This window comes from Balaenoptera ricei, chromosome 5, assembly GCF_028023285.1.
Source record: "Balaenoptera ricei isolate mBalRic1 chromosome 5, mBalRic1.hap2, whole genome shotgun sequence".
Taxonomy (NCBI): domain Eukaryota; kingdom Metazoa; phylum Chordata; class Mammalia; order Artiodactyla; family Balaenopteridae; genus Balaenoptera; species Balaenoptera ricei.
Window position 1 is genome coordinate 68,395,411 of NC_082643.1, and position 26,174 is coordinate 68,421,584.

General features: G+C 48.6%; 1 protein-coding gene across 3 annotated transcripts in view; it reads right to left on the reverse strand.

Annotated features, from left to right (window-relative positions):
- Positions 1 to 10,520, reverse strand: part of PDGFRA (platelet derived growth factor receptor alpha) — a 46,694-nt gene extending 36,174 nt beyond the window's left edge. Inside the window, exons 1-3 of one of the 3 annotated variants that reach the window (XM_059922984.1) lie at positions 7,452 to 7,531; positions 6,579 to 6,887; positions 684 to 744 (exon numbers count right to left, since the gene is read on the reverse strand). In XM_059922984.1, coding sequence (XP_059778967.1) covers positions 684 to 732 — 49 coding nt within the window. In that variant the 5' untranslated portion in view covers positions 733 to 744; positions 6,579 to 6,887; positions 7,452 to 7,531. Of the gene's footprint in view, positions 1 to 683; positions 745 to 6,578; positions 6,888 to 7,451; positions 7,532 to 9,120; positions 9,427 to 10,362 lie in introns of those variants that run through there. The other 2 variants (XM_059922982.1, XM_059922985.1) reach the window with 2 other exon arrangements.
- Between the last annotated feature and the right edge of the window lie 15,654 nt (positions 10,521 to 26,174).

A 26,174-nucleotide genomic window follows, 5' to 3' on the forward strand; every position in this document is an offset into this window, starting at 1 on the left:
CATATCCATCTAGGTAAGACCTAAAGAGACTAATAGGCTTAAGTTAACTCCTCAGACTAGAAAAACACTGGCGTCATGGTGAACATCTGCAATTTATAAATATCTGGATGAAAACTAAGAAAGTCCAATAAATATTTCAACAAATGGCCCCAATGGCATCCTCCTGTTGGAAACGAGTTAGTAAGCTTCCCCAAGAGTCAAATAGTCTATTAATTCGATTTCAAGGCCAAAGGTGATTCTAAGATTTTGTAGCAATTAAAGCATCTTCCACTTAAGACAGGTATAACTTTAGACAGGTATGATTTTCTAGATGAGAATTTTCCATTATTTGTTTCCTTTGAGCATTCTTGAATTTCCCTGATCCACCTCTGCTGGAAACCCATGTCCCAGGAAACGGAAGAGGGCGGTGGGCAAATTTAGACTATTCTTCCTAACAATATTTCAACGCCATGATTACACATATAAAGAACATTCTTTTTGAATTGGAATTAGTGCAATACAGCAGAGGGAACTGAAGGTTTGTGGTCATTCTAGATAATGTCCCATAGGTTTCTACTTCTCTTTACTCTTTTGGACTGTTTGCAGTATGCACAGTATAGGTCATATACCCACAGAGCACAGAACTTAGGGAAAAAAAAGATTTCCGCTAGGACAATGAGCTCAGATAGGCCTGGGATCCATACCTGTGAGGAGACAGCCTAAGACCAGGAGTGCCCAATGGGAAGTCCCCATAGTTCTGGAAAACTGAAAAAGTCAAAAGTCAAACAGAAACAATATTAGTCAATAAAACAATCCGTGAGCCTAGTTCTCTTTGCGCTTTGCACTATGGAAAATGTTTTTTTTTCTCTTTTTAGTTATTAAATTGCCTTTTTGTTTATTTTTTTTTTGAATTTTATTTTATTTATTTTTTTATACAGCAGGTTCTTATTAGTCATCAATTTTATGTTAACAGCATCATTTTAGTCAACAACATCCTGGTTTAAGATTCACAGTTAAAACAGTAAGATGCCTAAGAAGCAGAAATCAGATGGCCTTGTGCGGCCCCAAGATCACGACAGGAGCCATCTGAAGCCAAAACCCTTTTTGATTGCCTGCAGCTTTCAAATTCCAAAACGTCTCACTTTATTGTCTTGGAATATGTCCAAACGTACAGAAGAACGGTTCCTCCTAAACCATTTAAATAAAGATTGCGAAAAACAAATAAACACATGTATTTACTCAACTTCTAAACTTGAGCTGTTTTCACTCAAAATGCGTTGTCATTTGCTTCGTGTTTCGCTAACAGAAAATACTTGGTCACATCCTCGGTAACTTTTGTAAAAGATGCTTGGGCTGCCAACAAATACCTTAATACTTAAGAGCCATTCTGGTATAGACGTTTTACAAGTTGCACTAACCCAATGTCACTTAGAGGATGTCATAGGCAGGCCTGTACTAGGCTCAGGCCTGGGCCCCCAGCCCAAGTTCTCCCAGGACCTGTTACATTCACAGTCAAGCTAAACAAGGCACAGAAAAGCCGAGGGCACAGGCATGGAAGGAGGATCAGTAAAGGAAGTGAAAAAGGGAGAGGAAGTGTGAGAGAAAAGTGTGGCTAAATTCTTGTGTTTCAGGGATGCAGTAAACCACAGGATAAAATTCAATGGATGATTCATTTTCACACAGGTACCTGTACCTGCAAAAGCAAAGTTCTCCACCCTGATTTCCTGCAACAAATTCTAGGGAATGGAAGAGAAGTAGAGAGAGAGAGACACTGCAACTGAATGTCCCTAAGACAAAACAGGGAAAAGCAGTGGGCAAGAAAGGGGGGATAAGGAAAATTAACGGAGGGAAAAATGAAAAGAAGGACCCATATTGCCCTGCAGTAAAACCACTGAAAAATCCATTTTGGTCCACCCTCTGAAAAGGCCCCTCTCCTTTATCCTTTTCTTTCCATGCACACCCCCCAAATTTTATTGTCTCCCCCTTCACTTCCCACATGAAGTCACTGAGAAAGTGATCTTCCTGAAGTCAACCACGATGAGCTTGCAGGTATTAGGGCTGCTGAGCACCCAAGTTTCAATTAAAGAGGCTCCACTGAGGGGCCTGGGCAGGGGCGCAAGCTTTAAGATGACCTATAAAAATCACCTCAGCCTTGGCCTGGGAGGTACTGGGTCTCTGAGTTGCTCAAAACCCCAACTCATGCAATGGAAATGAGTTCATGGGACTTAATTTGTTCCATCACTGACTTTGATGTGTGTACATGATTCCTGAGTAAGCTGTCTAAAAAACAAAACAAGAGAAGAAATTCATGTATGCCCGTGTTTAGCCCTTGTTTTCTTCTTTTTTTTTTGGTTGCAGAGGATCCAGTTGATAATAACCTAGTAGTTTTTGGTGGAGCCTGAGAGCTTCATCATGTATTCTTGCTTGGAAGTGGCAACTGGCCTACCTGCAGACATCAGATTTCTGCCCTATTCAATTCTACCAGTTAAATGGAGGAGGAAGAAAGACAGAGTGAAAGATGGAATGCTGGTAACAGAGAGTGGGCTGGACAGGAAAAAAATGATAATTCTGTTTTCTCCAAAGCAGGAACGAGAAACCAATATTTATTAAGCCAAAGTTGTCATGTGTATGCCATGTTTGTTAATAATAACCCTGTGAAATATCTGATTTTAAAAAGTGCCGCTTGAGGCTCAGAGAGGTTTAGCAAATGACCCCAAATCACACTGTTGGTGGTAAAGCCAGGATTCTAACACCACGTCTGTGTAATGCAAAAAACACGCTCTCTGCAATCCACCATATGTTCTCTCTCAAGGGAAGGTCAGTGTTTCAACCCTCTGTGCTCCCTCCACCCCCAACTATTTCCTAATGCAAACTGGGGCCCTGCTTTCCTCCTCTGCTCACTGCCGCAGTGAGAGCAGCACAATGTGCTGTGACCCCAAATGCAATTTGCACAATGCTAGCTGGCTGATGGCTTCCAAGGATCCTGGCGTGTGCCCAGGGATGCAGGGTCTCCTCACTGCTGCGGTGACGGGCACAGCGGGCCCCAGAGCCAGGCTGGCCAGACTGATTTACCACAATTAGCAGTAACGGCCTGTGTGTTTGTACATATAAATATCAGCCTCCCACTGATAATCCACTTAGCAAACTTCAAAGGAGCCCTCCAGAGCCAGCTTGATGTCTTGGGTTTTATCACATTTATATCCTGCATTCCTTTAGCTGGGCTTGCCAATGATGCATCTTTAAAGCATTCCCGAGCTTAAGAGAGGGGCTCACTGCTTTTACAGCGCAGGCTCTGAGGAGCGTTTTGCCCTGGCCAGGCCCCACCACGCTTCCTTCTGTGCATCCAGATATGGGGGACCCGATGCCAGGGGGGATTACTTACTGACATACAAAGTGGGCAATGAAAACAGGGCCTCAGAGCAAGCGATAATGATACAAATACTGAAAATCAACATGTTTTTACTTATGATTTCAACCTCCCTTCTCTGATAAGAGTGGTCCCCTGGCTAGAAATCTAGGCATATTTGTGAAGTTTCGTGTCATTACTCGTCTGTAACTCAGACAATTTACTCGTGAATAATTGCAGACTGTTAGCCCTACAGGGAGGTAATGGAAAACAACTGGAAAGAACGGAGGCTTCCCTTCCTATTGGCCCTGGAGTGAGAATCTCTAGGAGTCATGTTGCTATTTCCAGGGCTTTTCTACCCTGGGAGTAAATGTTCATCCTTAATCGGTAACCCCTATCCTAGAGCTCATCCAAAAGTCGGACATGCAAATATAAGTAACTGAGGTTACAGATTCAGAGAGACACAGCATGTTATTTGTCAGCAAGAATAAATCACTTTGCAAGGAGGAAGAATGGATTTCATCCAAAAAACATTTTTTTTAATCATAATCATTTCTCTCATGCCAGCCGTGTGCTGGACTTCAGTCTCAGTCCTCTATCCTCACAACTCGTTGCCACAGGTTAGAGAAACGACTGGAGAAAAGAGATCTCTTCCGTGTTCACTCTCAGACAAATGAGTGTGGTCTCTCCTCCCACCCCCCATTCTCTGGTCCTTCATTCCTTCTCTCAGAAGATACGATAGAAATGGCATTAAAGCAGGCTCTGATCCCACATCTGACACCTAGGCCACCTCTCTGAATCTCAGTCTCTTCTGTAAACCAGGACTAAGAACACCTGACTTGCTGGCTTGCCTTACTGCATTATTATAAAGACTAAATTCTATAGTTTAATTGAAAGGGCTTCAGAAACTGCAGCTGTTAGTTTTCATACTGCCTCTTTTTCTGCAGGCTCCAAAAATGTTTTAGATGAGAGGGACATCAGAGGGGCTACTGCAGCTTCTACTCACTGAGACAGTCAGGCCCCAGAGGCCACTTGACTGGCCCTGTACCACCTGCGCAGTGGAGAATCGGATCTGAACTCGCATGTGGTGAAGCCTGGTGTAGTTGTCAAGACTGTTTCAAGTTGAACCAACAAATACAGTCATGTAAACAGAGAAACAAATCTGTTTGCAGCCACTATTCTTTCTCTTTAACAGGTTGTCATCTCTGTCCCTGCAAACAGAAGCAAAGAGCCATTAACTATGACTCTACAGTCAAAAACAACATGCTAAGCTAGAGAGTAAACAGAGGGCAAGCAATGCAAGGGCACTATTTCCAGAAGAGAGAGCATGGCATTCTTCTCACAAAGCCAGAGAGCTGGCTTCCGGATCACCAGCTGCTCAATGCATCCCGCTGCAGAGCCACTGAATACTGAATTTCACCCCACCCTGGCATGATTAGAGGCCACAGAAGACTTTCTCACAGTCCCAAAAGCCACTGATGACTTCAAGATTCAGATTTCCGAGGTTCAGTTAATTTCAGCTCTCTTCAGTTAATTCTAACTGTGAAAATTACATGTGCTACTTTTTCCCTGCGACAAATGTTCTTGTAACCTCAGCCCAGGCAATCCAAATGCTGGTCTACCCTGGTGGCAACTTCAGCGAGGGTGTGTTTACTGAGATCTGCACCTCACCAGAGCCTGTTTTACTGTTTTTATCTCCTTGAGTTCCATTAGACATTCCAGTGATGGGCGGGGGCTGCAGTATTTTTACATGGGAACATTTTATGGGACCATCTGAGCTCATAAACTTTTCTGCTCTCCTGCACCAGATATTTAACCACGGGAGACTACAATGTCACTTCCTTTTGATTGTCACCAAACTGGTGTGACACCTAATGGGACAACCTTAGGTGTAGCAGCTTGTAGTATACTTGATCTCACCAAGTCTCCAACACTAGGGCTTCACTGTAAAAGGAAATGCAAATAACCCACCTATCTTCTTCACAGGTCTGCTCTGATAATCAGATGTGGTAGGTCAGGACTTTGCTCATTAGGTAAATACAAAGGATTAACAACTAAGGCGAAAGACTTCCCAGAAGTCCATAAAATAAATGTTGTCAGCCCAATGATTCTTGCAACTTCACAGAAAAAGAAAACTTGGTCCTACCGGGTGGAAAATGCATCTTCCTGGTGCCACGACTCGCTTAGAATATCCGCGAAGCCCATTCTCGCAAAGGGTCGTTGGAGTTCTCAAGTAAAACCAGCAGGTGGCAGTATTGGTCCAACGGACAGGCAGTCCGGCTTTCGCCAGGACTCAGATGCTGCTACAAGTTCTGTGCCAAAATGTCCCAAATCTTAACTTCCAATCTCTTATTTTATTGGGTTGTACATTTAGGTTTCGTGGTGACCTCAGCTCAAAGCCCGCAGAACAGAAACAGGAATAGGGTAACTGTCTGCGAAATGGCTTAAAGTTCCGCGGGGCCCCTGGAGAATTCGCTGAAGGCCAGACATCACCACCACCACCATCACCATCACCCCTGCCAGAGGGTCGGCCGAGGAGACTGAGCTTCGGGAGCCAGGAAAATGGCGCTGCCATCCCAGGTCGCAAAGGTTTAGAAAGTTCAGCAGGAAAAGCCACTCGGGAGGAGGTCGGGCGGTTCAGGGTTTTGTTTCGCCAACGCTCTCCCCACCTTGCAGTTTCCGCCCGCTCAGGGGAGGGAGACCACCTGGGCAGCGCTAGGTGGGGGTCCCGACGCCGTGGCCGGGCCCGCGCTGCCCAATCTGTTCGCATGCCACTGTCACCCCTCGTAAACCCCCCGGCGGGGGCCGCGACGGCCGCGCAGCCCGGGAACTGCGGGCTGATTGGAAACGACTGTTCCCATTGCACAATAACGCAGGGTCGTAAAACAAACAGCAAGAGGTCGCCTGCGCGGCAGGAGAACTTTCGAGGGGCTTGACACCGCCCCCGCAAGAGCGCCCAGGACTTTACATCCTCCGCTTCTCCCACATTTAATGACTATGACGTCCCTACCCTTATACCCAAACCCGTAGACCTCCGCCTCTCTCGCCCACCCAGCGCCATTCGGACACACAAAGTGCCTGCGAGGCGTCAATCTGAGGCCTCCAGGAGGGGGCAAGGTGACCGAGGTTAGTCTCCCCTGGGTCTCAGCGCTGCGCTCCGACCCGGCGGCTGCGCGGACCGCCGGAGGCTGGCGGAGAGCCGGACTGCGAGCCGGACGCCCGCTAGAGGGCGCGGTAGCCCCGAGAATCTTACCCGGCTAGCTCCTCGCTCCCGCCGGCCGCTCTGGCTCCGGGTCCCCGACAGCGCAGCGGGGACCGCTGCTCGCCCACCTTCGCCGGGGTGGTTCCGCGCTGGCACCGTCCGGCCTCCGGCCCCGCCACGCCCACACGAACACCGAGAGGGCCGCTCCCCCTCCCGCTGGTCCACGTCCTCGGCAGCTCAGTCACCCCGGCGCTGGGGGCAACGACCGCTCGCTCCCAGGTTTAGCGCCCGCGTCCGCCGCTGCGCCCCAGTCACGACGCTAGGCGTTCGCATTGTTTTCGGCTGAGACCTGAGAGGGGGCTGGACGGGGTGGAGGGAGAAGGACCGGGTGGGTTTAGGGTTACAGTCGCGCGCTAGCGCCTCCTATGGGCCGGAAAGCGCCACGGCCGCGGACAGCTGCTCGCAGAGAAGGCCGCCGTGGCTGCGCCTCCTGCGCTTTTAAGAACCCAGCCTTTCCCCAGTGTCCCCCTTGCCCGACGCTTGCTCAGCCGAGGCTTCCCTGAGCACACAAGCGCCGCCTGCGCCTCTCGCTCCCTTTTCGCGGGGAAGGGGAAGACTGCAATAGGCGGGGAAGGAAGCACCCTGATTCCGAGGTCGTCCATCCCCTACCATCTACTTTTCCAACGGATCCCTGCCTCACTGTTCAGTTTAAAACAAAAAGAAATGCCACCGAACCACTACAGCAAAAGACAAGCACCGGCAGAGCCTGGACTAGAGTGTTGTGGGGAAAAGCAATTTGCCCCGACTCTGCCTCCCGCGCTCGAGGCAAGACCACAAACCTTACCCCCCGCCTCCCGTACCCCGCTGGCTGATGCTGCGCGCGGACCCCGTAAGACCAGACGCAAGGGAGGCTGAGAGCCGTACCTTTCGGCGACCGGGCAAGCTTTTAGCTTTCCCCCTCTGAATTGCCACTTTTCCATCAACAACATGTAACCCTATCGCAGCTCCCCGGAGGCCAGAGGGAGTCCCACCCACCGGGGTCTGCAGGAAGGCGCCGGTCACCACGTCCCCAGGATGTGTCCCGGCACTGCGCGCCGCCCACGGCCGGTCCCCAGGAGGCACAAAACGGGCCCGCCTCGGCGCCAGACGCGTTTGCAGCTGGAAAGCCCGGCCCGATGCCCCTCCCCCTACACCCCTCCCCAGTCCGTGTCCCCAGAGGAAAGCGGACCTGGGCCCGGGAGCCAAGGCTCCGTTTCGAGTCCCTCTCGGTCTAAAGGCTGGTGCAAGGGCCGAGGGGCAGCTGAGGGCTCCTTCCTGGTGCCTTCTCCCACCTCGTCTATCTCCCACTCGCCACCACCCCTCGCTCTTGGGACTCCAATCCTGGAGTCCAGCTACACTTGGGTCAAACCAAAAGCAAGACTGTCCAAGAGCCCGAAGCAGGGACTCACTAGGGTGTCAGTGAGGCTGGTCGGGCCCTCGCCTGTCGGGGAGTGGAGGAAGGGCCCCCTTTACCGTAAGGACTGTGGAGAGGAGAAAGGCAAGAGAGAAGGAAAAGAGGGGAGCAAAGCAGCAGCACCAGGGCCTGGGTCGGTCAGATGGAGGTGGAGATTGGGGATGGGAGGGAATGTGAAAACCAGAGCCAGAGCGGCAACAAATGAGGTGCTCACGTCCCGGGGGCCCTCCCCCCCCAGCGGCCCCGGGGCTCGCCGGTCTCTGGGGTGTTAGTCCGGTGAGCTGTGCGGCTGGTTGTCGTGCCCCGTTTGCCCCGGATGTCTCTCCCTGCTCTAAAAAGCTGCCTAGTTCTGTTCGAGAGCGACCGCGGCGAGGCGAGGCGGTCCAAAACGTTGAGCAATTCGGTTGCGGAGCCAAAAAGCCATTTCCCACACAGCGAAGCCAGGGGCTTTTCCAGGCGGCCGGGCCGGGCGCGGGGCAGTCCGGACCTGATAAGGGTCATTCACGCTCCCTCTCCAGCCCCAGTTTGCCTCTCACCCTTGGAGATGGATTTAAGTGGCAAGTTCTTCCAGGCACTCTTTCTATACATCCTGGGGTCCTAGCAGGGCTGGGGGAGCAAAGTGCGGGGGAGGCGCTCTGGCGGCGGGAGAGACAGCGAACCGACAGCCCCTCGCTTCCTCCACGGCTGAGACGCTTGGCCAGGCTACTGGCAGCTCCTTCACACCTGGCCAGGCGGCCGGGGTTCCTGGCCCCCTCAGACAGCGGTACTCCGGTCAAGCCACATTCCCTCTCACTCTGAGCTGGCCGAGACCCTTTCCGACCTGAACCGCTGATCCCAGTTGTTTCCGAGCCAAGTGGACGCCGCCCGCTCCCCTGGCGCTGCCTGGAGAAGTTAATCTCACGTATAAAAGCCGATTTCCGTGGGGATAGACGGTGGAAGAAGGAGGGGCGCGAGGAGAGAGCTCCGAGGCGGGCCGAGACTCTGGCCGGCGCAGGGAGTGGAATAGAAACAGGGACACTGGAGAGGGTGAAGCACGGGCGGCGAGTGCCACGCATCCCCGCGCGGAAAGAGGCATGCGAGGGGGGTGCAGGGTCCGGGTGCCCCGAGGGAGGTAGTTTGCCTCCCATCTTCCTGTCTTACCTGGGAACCAAGTCTCTCCGTTACGAGTTGTCCCTAACTTCCCCCACAAGAAGTTCTCCACTTTCTTGGCGACCTTCCTTCTTTCCTTCCTGCGGCCGGGACTGGGCAGGAGCAGAGCCCCGGGCTTTGCATAAACGGTTCGACCGAGGAAGGGGGCGCGCAGAGATTGGTGGGGGTGGGGACCACCGCGCACAATGAGGGCCCCTTGGAGCGCAGTTCGAAATTCCTCAAATCCCAGTTGCTGGAATGCGAGGCGACGATGACTTCTTCACTCGGGGCCAAATGTGTTTGTCATTACTCCAGACCGCCTGCCTGCCTGCCCTGGCCGCCGTCGCCCCCGCGCTAGAGCGCGCAACCAGAGCGCACTGCGGGGCTGGCGCCCGCTCTCCCTCGCACTTCACTGATCCCACAAACCTCCTAGGAGCTCCCCAAACCCTCGCCCAAATCCGCGCCTCCTCTGCTTGTCTCGCAGCCGCCAAGGCTGTGCAGAGACTGGCCCCGGCTCGCACCGGGCGCAGCGCCGTCCAGTAATTACGCGCCCTGGGTCAGCGCCATGTGCACCCGGCGGGCACCCAAGGTCCGGCCCTCTCCAGCCGAGCCTTTCACGCCTCCCCTCCCCTCAACCCCTTCCGCAAGGTCCGGCCCTCTCCAGCCGAGCCTTTCACGCCTCCCCTCCCCTCAACCCCTTCCGCGCCCCACTCCGCGCTCTTCTCTCCCCACCTCCCTCGGTCCACCGGCCGCGCTCCACACCACCCGCTACAGCGCTGTCGCGCCAAACCGCGGGCGAGGAATGAAAACACTCGTTAAAAACCTGTCGCCTTCCAGGACCCAATGCCAGGAAGAGGGCAAACACCTCTGCCTCAACTCCCAGCATTACTAGGTGCTAGTCCCAGTATACAGGAATACCACCCCCAATCCCAAAAGAAACCTCAAAAATGTAACCCTAAACAATTTCTTTGGGAGGCCATAGAGTTGTTAGAAAAACACTGCTTTTAAAAATAGGTCTGGAAAATGTGTTTTTTTTTTTAATGCCTAGACTTTCGAACTCTATAGTTATCTTTCCTCCAAGTGAAGTTTATTCAAAATAAATTACTCTCTGGACACACAACTAGAACTCAACTCCAATTTTTTTTTTTTTCTGATCGCCCAAACTTTAAGTGAAGTTACTTCACTTCTTGTAGCCCAAAGGGCCTGATTTAGGGACTTCTCTTAGAAACAAAAATCCTTTTTCTCCTCCCTTACCTTCTCCTCCTATGTCAATTCGCAATGAAAATCCTACATATGGAGCAAAAAATGTGTCCACGGCCTTCAGTCCTCTCCTGTAGTCCCCTCCTCTGTTTCTCTCACTCTAGGTCCAACCGTAATGGGCTCAAAAACCGCGTTTTGTAATTGATTCAATGTTATAGTCCATCCTTCTAAAACTAATCATTTGCTCTAAGTAAATAGCTGTCAGGAAATGAAGGCCCCCCCTCCCCTTGGCCTCTTCAAAATAAGAGTTTCCCTCGAACTCCGTGCGCTCTGAATCTTCCAGCCTCCAGATTGCGCCTTCGCTTTTCGCTCTTACGCAATCAGGGGGTCCAGCCCCAACCTCCAGACTTCGACAACAACTGGGGGGCGGGGAGAAGCAGACCAGATGGGGTGGGGGGGGGGTGGAAGGGGGAGGTGTGGATGCTCTGCCGGGAAAGAGGTTCGCGAAAATACAAACGGCCCATCATTTCCAGAATGAGTTTGCCTCCTGATCTGGGGGACATTTTCCTATGCCAGCTATGTTGCTTTGTATTTTCTTTGAAAGGAAGAAAAAGAACACGTTAAATTGCAGTTAATGCCCAGAGAGAATATAAATCTGGAATCGAGAAGTGTCCCTTCTGTAGGAATTCCTAGCCCGACTATAATTGGGGCCGTCGGGAGAGGTCTCCGAGCGGTTGCGTCGTTTTGAACCTGGGGTCTTTTAGGGAAAGTGCCGTGCAGTTGCTAATCCTTTAATGGGATTAGGCAAACTGTTGAGTCTAATAAGAAGATGATGGGTGTTTTTTGGTTTGCTTTGGTTTTGTTTGGTTTTGTTTGAAAACGGGTTTGAAGGAGGGTACAAAGAGTCGAGGGTCTGCATAGGTTTGGAACGTTCATCGACAGAACGACCTTTACTCCCTTGGAGCACTTATCTTGTCATGTCTTTGTTTTCATGGTTATCTGGGCGAGGTTGTCCTGGCTTCTATCACGCACACAAAAAGGCTCAGGCTTGAGCGTCTGGGGAATCCTCTACAACCAGCCTGTCACCTCCGCGCTCGGGGGGGAGGTGTGTGGGTGTGTGGGTGTGTGTGCAATCTGACTCTCCCTGCGCTCCCTCCCGCCGCCTAGGTCGGACCCTACCTGTGCCCGGGGGGTTGAGAACGGAGCCCCAAACCCTTTGCGGGGGGCGCGAGGCAAGAGACAGCGCCGGGAGAAAGCGATCCTGCTCGCGAAGGAAAGGGGGCGCTGACGCTCCAGGAACCAGACCTGGGCGGAGTGGGGCTGCCGAGCGAGGGCGGGGGAGGGGAGCGCGTTCACCTTCCCCGCCTTCTCTAATTTTGAATTCTCTTGCTGGGTGGAGGGGCTCATCCCTCCCCCACCCTCACTCCCCACACACAACACACACACTCCTGAGAACCGCCAGCGCGGCCTGGTTTAGGCCGGAACGTGGGACAGGCATCACCTTTCCCCTCATCCAGAGGATGGACGCGGGACAGCCTGCAGGGGATGGTCACAGAGAAGTACTCCAAGCGGTGCTGTATTGAACTGGGACCGGTTCCTGGGATGTCAGGCAGGGGAAGACGCCTGAGGCTGGGCTAGGGGCCCTATACCCCCAGCCCTTCTGCTCAACCGCCTCTCGTGCATCTTCAGTTCGGGTGACTGCCCTGCTCACTATTACTTCCACATGTTCCTTCAGGAAATCATTGAAGGCGAATATATGAACAGCCCCTTGTTCGGAATGCTAACAGGATACCGTAATGTTTGTAGATAATGAACGGGGACTAAAGGCACCCCCCCAAAAAAATCGGAGTGCGGAATACTAGAGGGAAAGCGGGTGCTGGCTTTCATGCAATTAAAAAAGTCAAGCTGAGATCTAAGTTTTAATACCAGGTACCCAAGAGGGTAGGAAGCGAGGCAGGGAGCGGGGCCTACCCAGGAAGGCCTGCTTTGCTGCTAAGAAATTGCCAGACCGGTCACGCCGGGATCTCCCGAACGCAGGGCCCCAGCACTCCCCGCCCACAAATGGTAACTTCACAGTTCATTTCAGAGAAGCTTAAAGGGGCCCGAAAAAACGGACTGGGCGGAGGGTGTCTTCGGGCCATAACTCCTCGCGAGTTTAAAGCAGAGAGAATGGATGAGCAAGTAAGCACTCAGTTGTCCTTCTGGTAGTAATTACCTGCCTAATTTGAATGATGCCTTTGTTATGATCATTAACAAACATTTGCTAAAGGTTTCCATGTGTGACATTCCAGACGGTTTAAAGGCCTGGGGAGCAGACTCCCGGCATAGAACACCGGTGGGGGGTGGCGCAGAGAAGCAAATGGTTGGGAGAAGTTTTCGCCGAGTCTGGGCCGAGCAAAGATGGAGAGAGGGCAACATCTGCCTCTCCAGCAAAAGCAAAATAAACCCAGTGGTCAGGAGCAACCTCGGGGCTGGAGGTCCTCGGAAAGAGGCGGTTCGTTCCTTAAGACGAGTCCTGCCCAGCTGCCCCTCCCACTGCTCATAGGCGGGTTTGAATCTTGCTGTCCGCCCCCCGCCGCTGGCCAGAGGCTTGGAGAGGTCGGGGCTGCGCCCGTCAGTCAGCCTGGGCGTCGCTGGGAGGTGGGGCGAGCCGAGTTTCGCTCTCCCCGTGTTGTTCTAAGATCCTCCAGATTGCTCCCCCGATGCCCGGTGTCCTGGGTGGTCCTGGAGCTGCAGCGGGCAAGAAGCACCTCCTGGCCGAGGCGGACTGAGGGGTCTCTTCTCGTCGGCTTCTGCCTGGGGCATCGCGGGTGACCAGGCCACCCTGTGCGCCCCGAGGAGTGACCCTCGCCGGCTTGGGCAGCTGAGCGAAGGTCTCAGCCTGCACCCGGATTTTGATTTTCAACCTCTTGTGCTTTTCTCTTGAGGGATCATCATGGGGTTAAGAATGAGGGTTTCTCCCCAAACCCGGAGTCTGGGCAGCTGCGACCCTCTGGGAAGGAGGCCCAACTCGGGAGTTGAGCCACGTGGGAAGTTTGGGGAGTGCGGTGTTTCTGGCGTGACCTTGCGCATCTAGGCGCTCAATCGACTAGGAAAGTGGAGGCAAAAGATGTAGCAGAGCCAGCCATCAAAAAGAGGACTCCACAAAGTTTTTACAACCAAATCGCAATGGTTCCTGAGAACAAAAACAAAATCTCCCCCTGCCCTGCTTCCCGGGCTCGCGCTTTCCGTCCCCACCCCACCCCTGGGAGACCGCTGCCGCAGCTCAGGGCGTCACACCTTCGGCTTTCGTGGGCGTTTCCCGCTGAGTTGGCTTTTTGTTTCTCCTTTACTCCTCCCCTCCTCTCCAGCTCCACCCCCCAATTCTACTTTCCTCGGAGAATTTAGAAGGTCCTTCGGCTTTAGGAGACCTTTGGTTGCAGCAGTTATCAAAGCCGTTAGTTAACGAAAATCACATTTACACCAACCTGCAACTGGTTTTTCAAATGAAATTGATGGAGGGGGGCACATTTCTAGCTTTCTGAATTGAAAATGAAGGGCCGCTTGATGGTTGGGAGGGAAAAAAGGCTCTAACTGTCCCTTTTCCCACCCCCTTCAATTCTTGATTGGGCCTGGAAGAGACGCCTCCGTGGGCCCACCGAAGGGACCTTCGTCGGGAAGGCTCGGAGGAGGCCTGTGGACGTGGTGCACAGATGTGTGGAGTCCCCGCAGAGCGCCGGGGACCCCGCCCTTGCCTCGGGTCTGCCCCGGCTGAGGCTTGGAAGCTTGCTGTGAGCCTCTGCACGCTCAGAACACAGAGAGGCCCAAGTCTTAGAAAAGGAGGCGAAAAGAGGGTCCAGACTGGCCTGTGTAACTTGGGGTGACAGTTCTCTCTGGGGCCCCCGGCACACCTCCTCTTCCTCCCAGTGGCTGGCTAAGGGCGCAGCGTCTCTTCTGGGTTCCTTGTTGCTCTCTCTCCAGAGATTTGTCTCCAGAGAGACGTAGAAAGCAGTTCCCCGTGGCTGGAGACCACAGGCACCTTCTGCTAGGGTCCCTAACACTTCAGCCTGCTTACTGACCTGAGGACCAGAGACTGTGGAGTTGGGAAAGATGTGGTAGGACTAGACCCCTCTGGATCTGGATTTTTGGATACGCTTTTCCTAGGGAGAGAGCCCCACTTCCTCAATCTAGGGATGTTTCTGTACCCCTACTCCCCTCTCCTTCTCTTAGGCCTTAGCTTTTAGTTACTTTTAATTTGAAAACCGTGTGAGGGGAGAGGGAAGGAACGAGGAGATTGGGAGGTCTGCTCTTTATTAGGGGCCTCGAATCCAGCTTTCCGACACACAGCTGTGGCTTGGGAGGGGAAGGAGGGCTGGCTCTGTTTAGGTCAGCTTGACTGAAGAAAGGGCCTTGTCCTCTGGAAGTCCCAGGAGTACAGCAAGGCCCAGTGATGTTATTTAAGAAAAAAAGAAAAGCAAAGCAAAAAGCTTCCAGCTGAAACGTTGTTCAGGGGAAGGCCAGTGGAAACTGGGTTCCACAACTACATTAATTATAGTACATAAGTTTGAATATGAGCCACATTAATTTAATCAGGGTTATTATTTAATCCCCGAGACAACCCCGTGGGTTGTGCATGATTACACCCGTTTAACAGAGGAGCAAACGAAGTCAGAGGGGTTAAGCAATCTGTATACAGCAGTGCCAGGATCTGTCTAACTGATTCCAGTTACAATGTGATCTGGTGAAGACAGGTCACGTCTCTGAGCCTCAGTCTCCTCATCTGTATGAATGGACATAATGTCTGCATTACACCCCCAGATTGTTGTGAAGGTTAAATGAAATGAGGTAGAAGAAGCCCAGGAAGGCACTAGATAAATTTTCTCTTTCTCGTCTTTCTTCAGGCTTTTCCACAGGCACAGTCACTGTCACAGTCATCTCCAGTTCTCTGCTTCCCCTGGATTGGCCTCCAGAGCTGGGTGAAGGCCAGTCTAGTTTTCTAGTTCATATTCTCAATTAAGGGTGGGTCAGGGGCATCTTTGTTCCCAACTATTAACCCCCAATGTTTCAGGCCCTCTCAAAATATGGGGCCTAGGCAGGAAGGCAGGGGCAAGCCAGGAAGGAGTAGAAAAAGCAACTGAAATGAGAAGACAGGCCTGGCATCACCAACAAGAGGGTCTGTAAGAAAGTCAGGAAAAAGAGAAGTTGAGGCCTTAGCCTCGGGGTGAGGACCTGTGAGGGAGCCTCTGGGGTGTCTTGTGCACCAGATGCCCGGACTTTGAGAGGATGCACTTGGTAGGGCAAGGTGTCCCATGCTGCATCTCCCAGACAGCACCCTCCCCCACCAGACTTCCCCCAACCTTGGTTTTGGAAGAGTTTCTTTTCCCATTTTTCAATTCATCAAAAACTTATGGCACACCTGAAACTAACACAACATTGTAAATAAACTATAATATAAAATAAAAATTAAATTTTTTTAAAAAGTGAGTTAAAAAAAAAACTTATGGCATGTGCCAATCAGAGTTTCCTCTCAGCTAGAGAGAATTGATTCAGGGAATTCCTTGGTGGTCCAGTGGTTAGGACTCAGCACTTTCACTGCCGTGGGCCCAGGTTCAATCCCTGCTCAGGGAACTAAAATCCAAGCCGTGCAGCCAAAAAAAAAAAAAAAAAGAGAGAGAGAGAGAGAGTTGATTGAGTCAAGAAACATTTATTGAGCATATGCCTTGTGTCTGGCTCTATATTAGGCATTAGGGTTACAGTAGTAAACAGAATGGATATGGTCCTTGCCTTGAGGGACTTGCTACAACTTTCTTGTCTAGCCACCAGTGCCCCTCCCCATTGCAGACTCACTGCTGCAATGAGAGAGCCCCCATTAGAATAACACTCATTTTTTCATGAGACTGTAATGAAGAAGATGGCTAGAGAAGGCAGACCTCTTGAATCATGGGCCACAGAACGCACACGCACACCCCTCCTCCGAACTCTCCAGAATGTGTACAACTGGGATCTCCAGCCTGGCTGGAGAGGAGCTTATCTTTATCCAATTCAATATAATAAATACTTACAGAGCCAGAAATGCCCAAGACTCCATGTCAAGTGTTGAGGATACAGCCCTGCCTGCATAGAGTTAGTTGAGCAAACAATCGATAAAACATAAAGTTGGAATATAGTGCTGTAAGCGAATGTTAGGGTGTACAGTGATGTCAGAGCACATAGGAGGAGCCTAACCCCAATTTGGAGGTTGGAGAAGACTTCTTAGAGGGAAGGGACATCTTCTCTGTGAACCTAAAAGGAATAAGAATCTAGTTCAGGAAGACTCTTGTGAATCTCCAGGCATGGGCTTGGAGATGAGAGACAGCAGGAGGCCATCAGCAGTGAAAGAAGTTTGGAATGACTGGAACTTGTAAAGGTTCAGATGGGGAGGAGCAAGAAAGAAGTCAGATCCTGGAGGCCTTCCAGGCCATGTTAAGAATCTGGACTGAATTCTATGGAGATACTAGAATTGATTTAAGGAGGGGCAGGACGGGAACAGAGTTGAATTTTAGGCAAGATTAGCCTGGAAGATGCCAAGAGGCAGGGAGCCTACCACTGTAATCTAGCAGGAGCGGGTGCTTCCCTGGCCTGGGGCTGAGGGCAGGGAATTTGGAGAAAGTGAATGGGAGAGAGGGAAGTTGAATGTGAGCTGTGAGAGAGAGTGGAGTCCTTACCTTAGGCCATAGCTGGTGCTGTTGACACAGTTGGGGGACAAAAGGAACACAAATTTGGGAAGGAAAATGGAGTCCACTCTTCAACCTGATACATTTGAAAAAACTCAGGCAGGGAAGGATTAAAATGAGGAAAAAATCCAGAACAGAATCTTGAGTAACTCTAGCATTTTCCAGTGTGCAAAGAAGATGCTGAGAAACAGCTAGGAAACTTTATCTCCTGAATATTCAGCTCTTGTCCCTGAATCCATATGATGGGCTTCGGTGGAATTTAAAGAGCTATCTATGCTTAGCATCTAAGTTCAACATTATAAAATGTGGCCAGACATATCAGGTGATTTTATATTTGTGAGTGATTATAAACATTCTATGAAAACATGAGAGCTTTAATTGTTATATGAGTGGCAATACTAGATTATTTTTTCCCTCACTCATACTTTTTTTTTTTTAGACAGGTATGAGAATTTATTTGCAATTGAAATTTTTGGAATACAAATCAATAATAATCATTATTTTACAAGGTTTTCTAACATGAATAAATAGGCAGAACATTTTAATAGTAATAAACAGAATTATGTAAATTAACTGCAAAAACTACCCCCAAACTGAAGAGATGCTTTTCCATTCAGGCAATAACTAACCTTTGTTTTTTTCATACTCTTAAATATTTGTATCCATATTTGTATCCACATTTGGATTTCAGATCACGGAGTGAGGTTGAAGCCAGATTCTTTTCCTAAGGATACTCAGTGCTAGCTTTGTACCCTCCACTTGCAGTCTTTGGCAGGCACTGGGGAACTTAAGGCAGAGCTCACTTTCAGAGACAAAAGAAATATGTATGATTCCAGTGACCAAGATTGCATATTTTCCTCCAGTAATCATTCTCCCCTCCTACTCAGTAATTGAGTCTCTGGGTCGCTGTTGTTGTTATTTTGGTTTTTTTGTTTTTTGTTTTGTTTTGCTTCTTGGGACAAAATCTTCCTTTCACAGTCTCTCTTGCAGCTAGATGTTGTCATGAAGAAAAGTTCTGGCCAATAAGATGTAAGCAGAAGTTGCGGGTGCAACTGTCAAGAAGTGTCCTTAATAATAAAGGGCATATCATTTTCAATCTGATCTTTTTGCTGGATGGAAAACAGGTGATGACTGGAGCTTCAGCAGCCATTTTAGACTATGAAGCAACCTTGAAAATGGAAACTACACCCTGTAATGCAGTAAAATGGAAGGTCCCTGACCCAAGAAGCTCCAAACAACCCCTTATAAACTACCTATTGTCTTCTGGAATATGTAGGAGAGATACAATTCTATCTTGTTAAGTCTCTTATTTTGAATTTTTCTGTGACTTGCAGCCAAGCTTGATCCTAACTAATGAAGTCAGAAAGGGTTTGCTCGTTCTAACTACAAATACAACTACGCTCACTCAAAAATGAAAGCTGTCTGGGGCGAGAAGGGCTGAAAACACACACACAGCTGCATGACATCCTCATTAAGCCTACCAAGACTGGATGTCTCCCTGCGACGTGCTCACATTTACGATGTTCCTGTGGAATTCTAAGTGTGTGTGTGTGTGTGTGTGTGTGTGTGTGTGTTTTAAAACACTCATTCAGAAGCGCTGCTTGTTCAACTTAATTTGTCTTTGGATAGTTAGTGACACAAAAGGAAATGCAAAGAAGACAAAAGGAAGGACACATTAGCTCTCTTTCCATCTTCTTTCTCCTGGTCTCATAGTTTCATTTTTCGTGATATCCTTGTTCTTACCTTGCATATATTCTTACAGTCTGCACATCTCTGGCCTCCTCTCTTTGCCACTTTCAGATCCTCAGCATATTTACATCCTCGTTTGATTTTTCATGCTTTAAAAATATGCCTTCAGGGTAAACATCATGCCCACATTTCGCGGTCATAAAACGATCCTGCAGGTAAACCATCCACAGAGTTTAGGCCAACTTCCACCAGGCTCTTGGCAGAGAAATGCAGCCCCACGAGGCAAGGAGATGACGATTCCTGACTGACTCAGGAACTGAATGAGAGAAGCCTGAGTTTCTCCTCTTCCTGCCCTAACACAGCTACAGATGTACATCGACCTCTGGGTGCTAACTCAAGCCTCCAATACAACTATCACTGAGTCTTGAATCATATACTTTTTCTGCTCAAGATTTGAGGGAAGGGAGCCCCTCATAGCCTTAAAATAAGAATCAAAATCAGCTTTCCTCTGTGGCCTGTCTCCTCAGCATTTACCTCACTGGATTGTATCAGTCAGCTGACAAATGTTCATTCAGCACCACCTGTGCCAGGCACTGTGCTAGACTCTGGGGGACCGTGGTGGAGAAACAAACAAGACCTCTGCACTGCGGGGCTTAGCTTTTGTTGGGGGGAGACAGACCAAAACCAACCCAGGCCCTGATTAAAGTGCTCTGCCGTCATCTGGGGCTGCGTGAGGCTATCCTAGGAAGCCTCAGCTGGTCCAGTGCCTCAAAGGATCTTCCCTGAGAAGGTGCTATTTAAAGCTGCATGCCATATGTGTGGAACTTAGAGAAATGGTACAGATGAACCGGTCTGCAGGGCAGAAATAGAGACACAGATGTAGAGAACAAACGTATGGACACCAAGGGGGGAAAGTGGGGGTGGGTGGTGGTGGTGGGATGAATTGGGAGATTGGGATTGACACATATACACTAATATGTATAAAATAGATAACTAATAAGAACCTGCTGTATAAATAAATAAAATAAAATTCAAAAATTCAAAAACAAAAACAAAAAACTTCATGCAAGGGCTTCCCTGGTGGCGCAGTGGTTAAGAATCCGCGTGCCAATGCAGGGGACACGGGTTCGAGCCCTGGTCCGGGAAGATCCCACATGCCTCGGAGCAACTAAGCCCGTGCGCCACAACTACTGAGCCTGCGCTCTAGAGCCTGCGAGCCACAACTACTGAAGCCCGTGACCTAGAGCCCATGCTCTGCAACAAGAGAAGCCACAGCAATGAGAAGCCCGCGCACCGCAAGGAACAGTAGCCGCCGCTCGCCACAACTAGAGAAAGCCTGCATGCGGCAACGAAGACCCAACGCAGCCTAAAATAAAATAAATAAAGCTGCGAGCAATTCTGAAGAAAATAGCTATATTCTGCTATTATTTTTAAGTCATTCAGAAAGTTAGGTCCCACAAGAAGTGTATGTTTGGGGCAGTTACGAAGACAGCAAAGCACACTCTCCTGTTTCTAGAAATGAGTTTTGAGTGCCCCCAAAGGAACTGTAATATTCTGAGATTGAATCACAAAATGATTGAACACACGCAACTGAGGAACTCTCCTTGTTCAACAGAGACAATTTGGAGAATTCCCTGGCGGTTCGGTGGTTAGGGCTCCGAGCTTCCACTGCGGGGTCATGGGTTCCATCCCTGGCCTGGGAACTAAGATCCCACAAGCCGTACCGTGCAGCCAGAGAGAGAGAGAGAGAGAGAGAGAGAGAATTTGTTTCCCCTGGGATTGGTTATCATGATATTTGAATGTAATCGAGACTCTCGTGATCTCATGACAGCCCCAAAGCTGGTTCTTCGGTCATCCTGGGGGTGGAGTTGTCTTAGGGAGATGAGACACATATACTGTCATCCAGCCCCCTTAGCTAATGTTTCACAGGCTGACAATGACAGAGTGATTGCCTTTGATTAAGGCACATTTTCGATTATCCCCTGGGTGCGTACAGCCTGGTAGAGTTTGCGCTACAAAATAAAAAACCCAAGGCCCTTCAAGGATCCCACAAGAGGTTCCAAATTCCTGATCGTGTGTGCATTTGGTTAATTATTTTATTGCTCTCTAAGCGTATTTATGAAATGACTTCACTGCGTGGTAGATGTCTGAATGGTTAATGATGATTCCTCCTTGGAGAAAACCCAACCAGTTGGTTGAGTTCTAGCTCTGCTCAGCTGTGATTTGATACCACCAGAGGGCGCAAGAGGCCAGCTCAGAACCTCAGTCCACTCTGGGTGAGTTCATAATTAGTGCCTGAAACGAAGCCAAGTGTTCCCAAATGTTCTGAAGAGAAACCAGGTCAGGGCCTCTCCCTTCCCCAAGACTCCCCAGTCACCCCTAGAAAACGCTTCAGTTCCAGTCCAGCCCTCAACAAGCTAAGGTTCCACCGGAAGGACTGACCCTGTCTGGAGTCATCCCTAGAACACTAAGGTTTGTGTGTCAGTACAAGGGGGAGGGGAAGATGATGCAATTAAAACTACAGCCAGTTTCCATCCCCAACCAAGTGTGAGGCTCTGTGCTACGTAGACAGGTAATTTCTATTAAAAGGTCAGGGATAACATAGAGGTACAAATATAAAGCCATGAAAGCACAGAATCGGGGCGCTTTACCAAACCAGAGGATAGGGAAGACTTCCCCTGGCTGTGTCTGAGCTAAGTCTTTTTTTTTTTTTTTCCTGAGCTAAGTCTTGAAGAGTAAGTAGAAATAACCCGGGAAGAAAGGCGGGAGATGTGTTTTTTGCAGAGGGAATGGCTTAAGCACAGGCATAGAGGCTGGGGAGAAGGGAGGCCATGTACCCCATCAGAGGCAGGGACGGGCACCCCTTGCCTTTTTGAGCAACTCTAGCAGATTTGAAATCTGACAGCCCCCAGGGACTTCAAAGAGACAACTCAGGACCTGAACTTAAGTTCAACTCAAATTAAAATGTCCCAAATGGGCTCCTGTAACAAATATCACTGCCTCGTAATGTTGAGTCTGCATCGATTGCTAGAATTCTCAAACACCGAAACAAAAACCTTAGCTGCTGGCAAGGAATGTCATAGTAAGTTCTGCATTTATCACCACAAAAACAGTACAGTATTTTGACAGACCGTCCTGCATCGTGGAGCTACAAGATTTAACTTTCTGAGGCTCTCCCGTGGACATAGTACTCTAAAATCAGCAGGCAACATGGGAAATATTTCTTATCAAATAATTTTTCATGGCAGCCCTGTGAAAAACCTGATGTTATTACTGTAGTTTAGCCCCATTATGTAACTTGGGAGCATTAAGGTCAATTGAACCACAGTGATATATCCAGCTAAGAGACTCATGTTTTTATGTTGTCATGTTACCACAGACACAAATAACACTTGACTGACACATGCACACATCTTTAAGAAGAATCTTGATAATTCAGATCCAATACCTATTTCCATTCTAGTCAAATTCAGGCATGGTTGTGATGACTTCCAATCTTTCTTTTTTTTTGAATTTTATTTTATTTTATTTTTTTATACAGCAGGTTCTTATTAGTTACCTATTTTATACATACTAGTGTATACATGTCAATCCTAATCTCCCAATTCATCCCACCCCACCACCACCACTCCCCACACCCGACTTCCAATCTTTGAATTTAATTCTCTACCACTAACCCATCTTCTACTAAATAAGGGTGCAATGACATGATTTTATTTGTAAAAACACATGAAAGTAAGTTTGTTTTAAGACGTATTTCAACACTCCTTGAGATAATTAGAGACACACAAGACTATCACATACACACACAAAAAAGGAATGGCTAATATAAATTTCATCGAAGTTTCCTGTGGGTCACCTAAATTTGCCAGTGACAGAATCTGGATTAGGCTGACAACTCTAGCACTTGTAGCTGCTGTTTCTATAGGTCTAAAAATGGTTGGACATCAGCAATTAACATGGTTTAACCTAATACCTAGCGTACTAAACTAGTCTATTATCGCAGGTAGAAATGTATATCAAACATTTATTCTGCACACTTAATGAAGGAATTGTCTATAGCTAGATGCTTGAGTATTTAAGTTTTACCCTGGCCTTCAAATGAGATTGAATGTATTTCCAAATAAAAGACAATTTAAAACTGCAGGCTTACACTTCAAATAGTGGTTATCTTATCTGCATGAGTACTGTTTGCTTTCCCCTAAGCCACCGATAAAACTTGAGAAAGTAGAATTGGCCACTCAAGAATTCCCTGCCCCTACCATACCTGGAAGACAGAGAAAGAGCTTGTCTGATTGGGTGCTGCATAATCCTTGGTCTTTGAGCACAGTGACCTGCCAAGATGACTGGTTAAAATGCACAGCCTTCTCCGTGACCATACAAGTCTCATTCTAAAGCTCAAACTTATTACAATCATACATACCATTCAGAGGATAAATGCCCCAAGTCTACATAATATCTGAAGGTTGGATGAAAAATAAATATTTCAGTTATCCTAAACTTTCAAAATCCTGACAAACCACTGGAAATATGGGTCACTTTTCTTTAATTTCAGTTTTTTGGTTCCATTTTTTTTAAGTTTTTTTTTTTTTTTTGATGTGGACCTTTTTTTTTTTTTTAATATTTATTTTTGGCTGTGTTGGGGCTTCGTTTCTGTGCGAGGGCTTTCTCTAGTTGCAGCAAGCGGGGGCCACTCTTCATCGCGGTGCGCAGGCCTCTCACTATCGCAGCCTCTCTTGTTGCGGAGCACAGGCTCCAGATGCGCAGGCTCAGTAGTTGTAGCTCACGGGCCCAGTTGCTCTGCGGCCTGTGGGATCCTCCCAGACCAGGGCTCGAACCCGTGTCCCCTGCATTGGCAGGCAGATTCTCAACCACTGCGCTACCAGGGAAACCTGATATGGACCATTTTTAAAGTCTTTATTGAATTTGTTACAATATTGCTTCTGTTTTATGTTCTTTTGGCCGCGAGGCATGTGGGATCTTAGCTTCCTGACCGGGGATTGAACCCACACCCCCTGCATTGGAAAGCAAAGTCTCAACCACTGGACCGCCAGGGAACTCTCTCTATTCCATTTTAAATGCCATTTTACATCTTCCAAAAGTGTTTCTGAATATGCTAGCTTATTTGATGCCCTCCACAACCACTTACAATGCAAATCTGACTGTACCCCCCGCAAGGCTTTTCAATAGTCCTCCAATACTATAAGATCCAGTTCCAGAATCCTTGGCACTGCCTACGAAGCCCACCATAGAGCCCCTGATCACATTCCCAGCCCTGCCCTGGACACCCCTGCCTGCACCCAGCTGCTTTCAACATCCTGTTGTTTGGGTCAAACCTGGACAACTCAGAAAACACTCTTTTACTTTTTCTTCCCTCTTGTGTTGTCTGGTTGGTATTTGGGTTCCTTTCCCTTTTTTCCAACTAAAAGTTTTTTCTTTGATTTCAACTATCTATGACCTAAGGGGAAGAGATGGAAATTTTCTACTTTCCGGCCAAGAGAGAATAATGTTAAGGATATCCTTGCGGCCTTCCTGGTGGCAGGAGCTTGCTTGTTGATCCAGAGCTACGGGGGTGGGAAGAAATTGGAGAGGCTATGGACTCCTAGGAAGAGAGTATCTCATTCCGAATGGGAATGTTCCTCCTTTTTCTTTCCCGAGAGTTCAGGACTGGCAAGGGTGTAGGTGTTCTGAGTCATTTTGACCTTCTCCATTTCCCTGGGGATCAGCCTCGCACCAACAGAGGTGGTGGGAAGTCCTGATTCACAAACTATAGATTTTCACCCAAACTTGATTCTCCCCTAGTCTTTCCCATCTCAGGTAATGACACCACCAGCCATTCAGTTGCCCAAGTCCCAAATCTAGGCGTTTACTTTGTTCTTTCTTCTCCCTTATCCCCCATATTCAGGCCATTAGCAGGTTTTATTGATTTTTCCTTCCGGGAGTGTCTCAAACCTGTTCATTCCTCTCTATCTCCACCGTATCCATCTAGTCCCATGAGATTCTTCCCACCAGTAATCACCTTCCAATTGCTTCTCTACACTTACTCTTGCCTACTGTCAATTCATTCCCCACATAGCAGTCAGGGTGTTCCTTTTGAAATGTAAATTCTTTTTTATGCAAATGAAAAATACATTGTTGAAATATACATGCAAAAAGAACACAAACCATACTGTATAACTCAGTGATTCTACATAAAATGTGTGACAGTGATTTTACATAAAACAAACACATTTATGATCAGTATCTCAGAAATCCCTTCACACACTTTCCATGCTACCCGCCTTCCAAATGTACCCATGTCCTAGCTGCCAACATCATAGATTGGTTCTGCCTGCTTTAAAACTTTATATAAATAGAATCATACAGTGTGTTCTCTTCCGTGTCTGGCTTCTTTCACTCAACATTTTGTTAATGAAATTCATCCATGTTGTTGCTTGCAGCCGTAGTTTGTTTATTCTCATTTCTGGGAAGTATTCCATTTTATGAATTCACCACGATTTATTTACCCGTTCTACTGTTGATGGATACTTGAGTAGTTTCCAGTTTTTAGCTATCAAGAATAAAACTGCTACAAACATTCTCATGCCTGATTCTTGGTGAGCCTATGTATGCATTTCTGTCAGGAATATACCTAGAAGTGGAATTCCTGGGTGGTGGGGTTCGAGCCGTTTAGTAGATGCTGCCGATTTTCCAAGTAGTTGTATCAGTTTATGCTCTCACTAGCAAGATGTGAGCATTCCATTTGCCTTGTATCCTTGCCAACTCCTGATGTTTACCTGTCTTTTTAATTTTAGCCATGGGCAGTGTGCCCTTTCATAAATCTGACCAGTGTCACTTCCTACTTAATGGCCTTCCATGGCTTCTCATTGAATTTTCTTTTTCTTTTTTTTTTTTGGCTGTGCCACACGGCATGTGGGATCTTAGTTCCCCAACCAGGGATCGAACCTGTGCCCCCTGCAGTGGAAACGTGGAGTCCTAACCACTAGACCACCAGGGAAGTCCCTGGCTTCTCACTGAATTTAAAACAAAACCCAGACTCCTAAATATGGCCCTGTGTACCCCTCCAATGTCACTGCATGTCGCTCTCTTTCTCTCTTTTTACACTAGTCTTTTCCTTCTTAAAATCTATTAAGCTGCTTCCCACTCTAGACCTGCATACAGCTCCCTCAGCCTTCAGAATTTCACTCCATCCTGCCCTCTTCACAAGCCTTCCTTCCAACCCTTCATATCTCAGATTTAAAGTCTGTCCTTAGGAGGTCCCCGACCCCTCCCTCCTGTTCTTCCCTTCACAGAACTAATCGCATAGTGCTTAAAGCCGTTTGTAGTTACATATTTATCTCTCCCCCACCCCCTTTTTCTTGTCTCTCCCATTAGATTGTAAAGTCCATGAAGACTGTGAGTCTGTCTGCTTCATAAACCACTCTAGCCCCTATGCCTGGCAGACTGGGCACTCATCAAATGTTAACTGAAAAAAACGAGTGAATG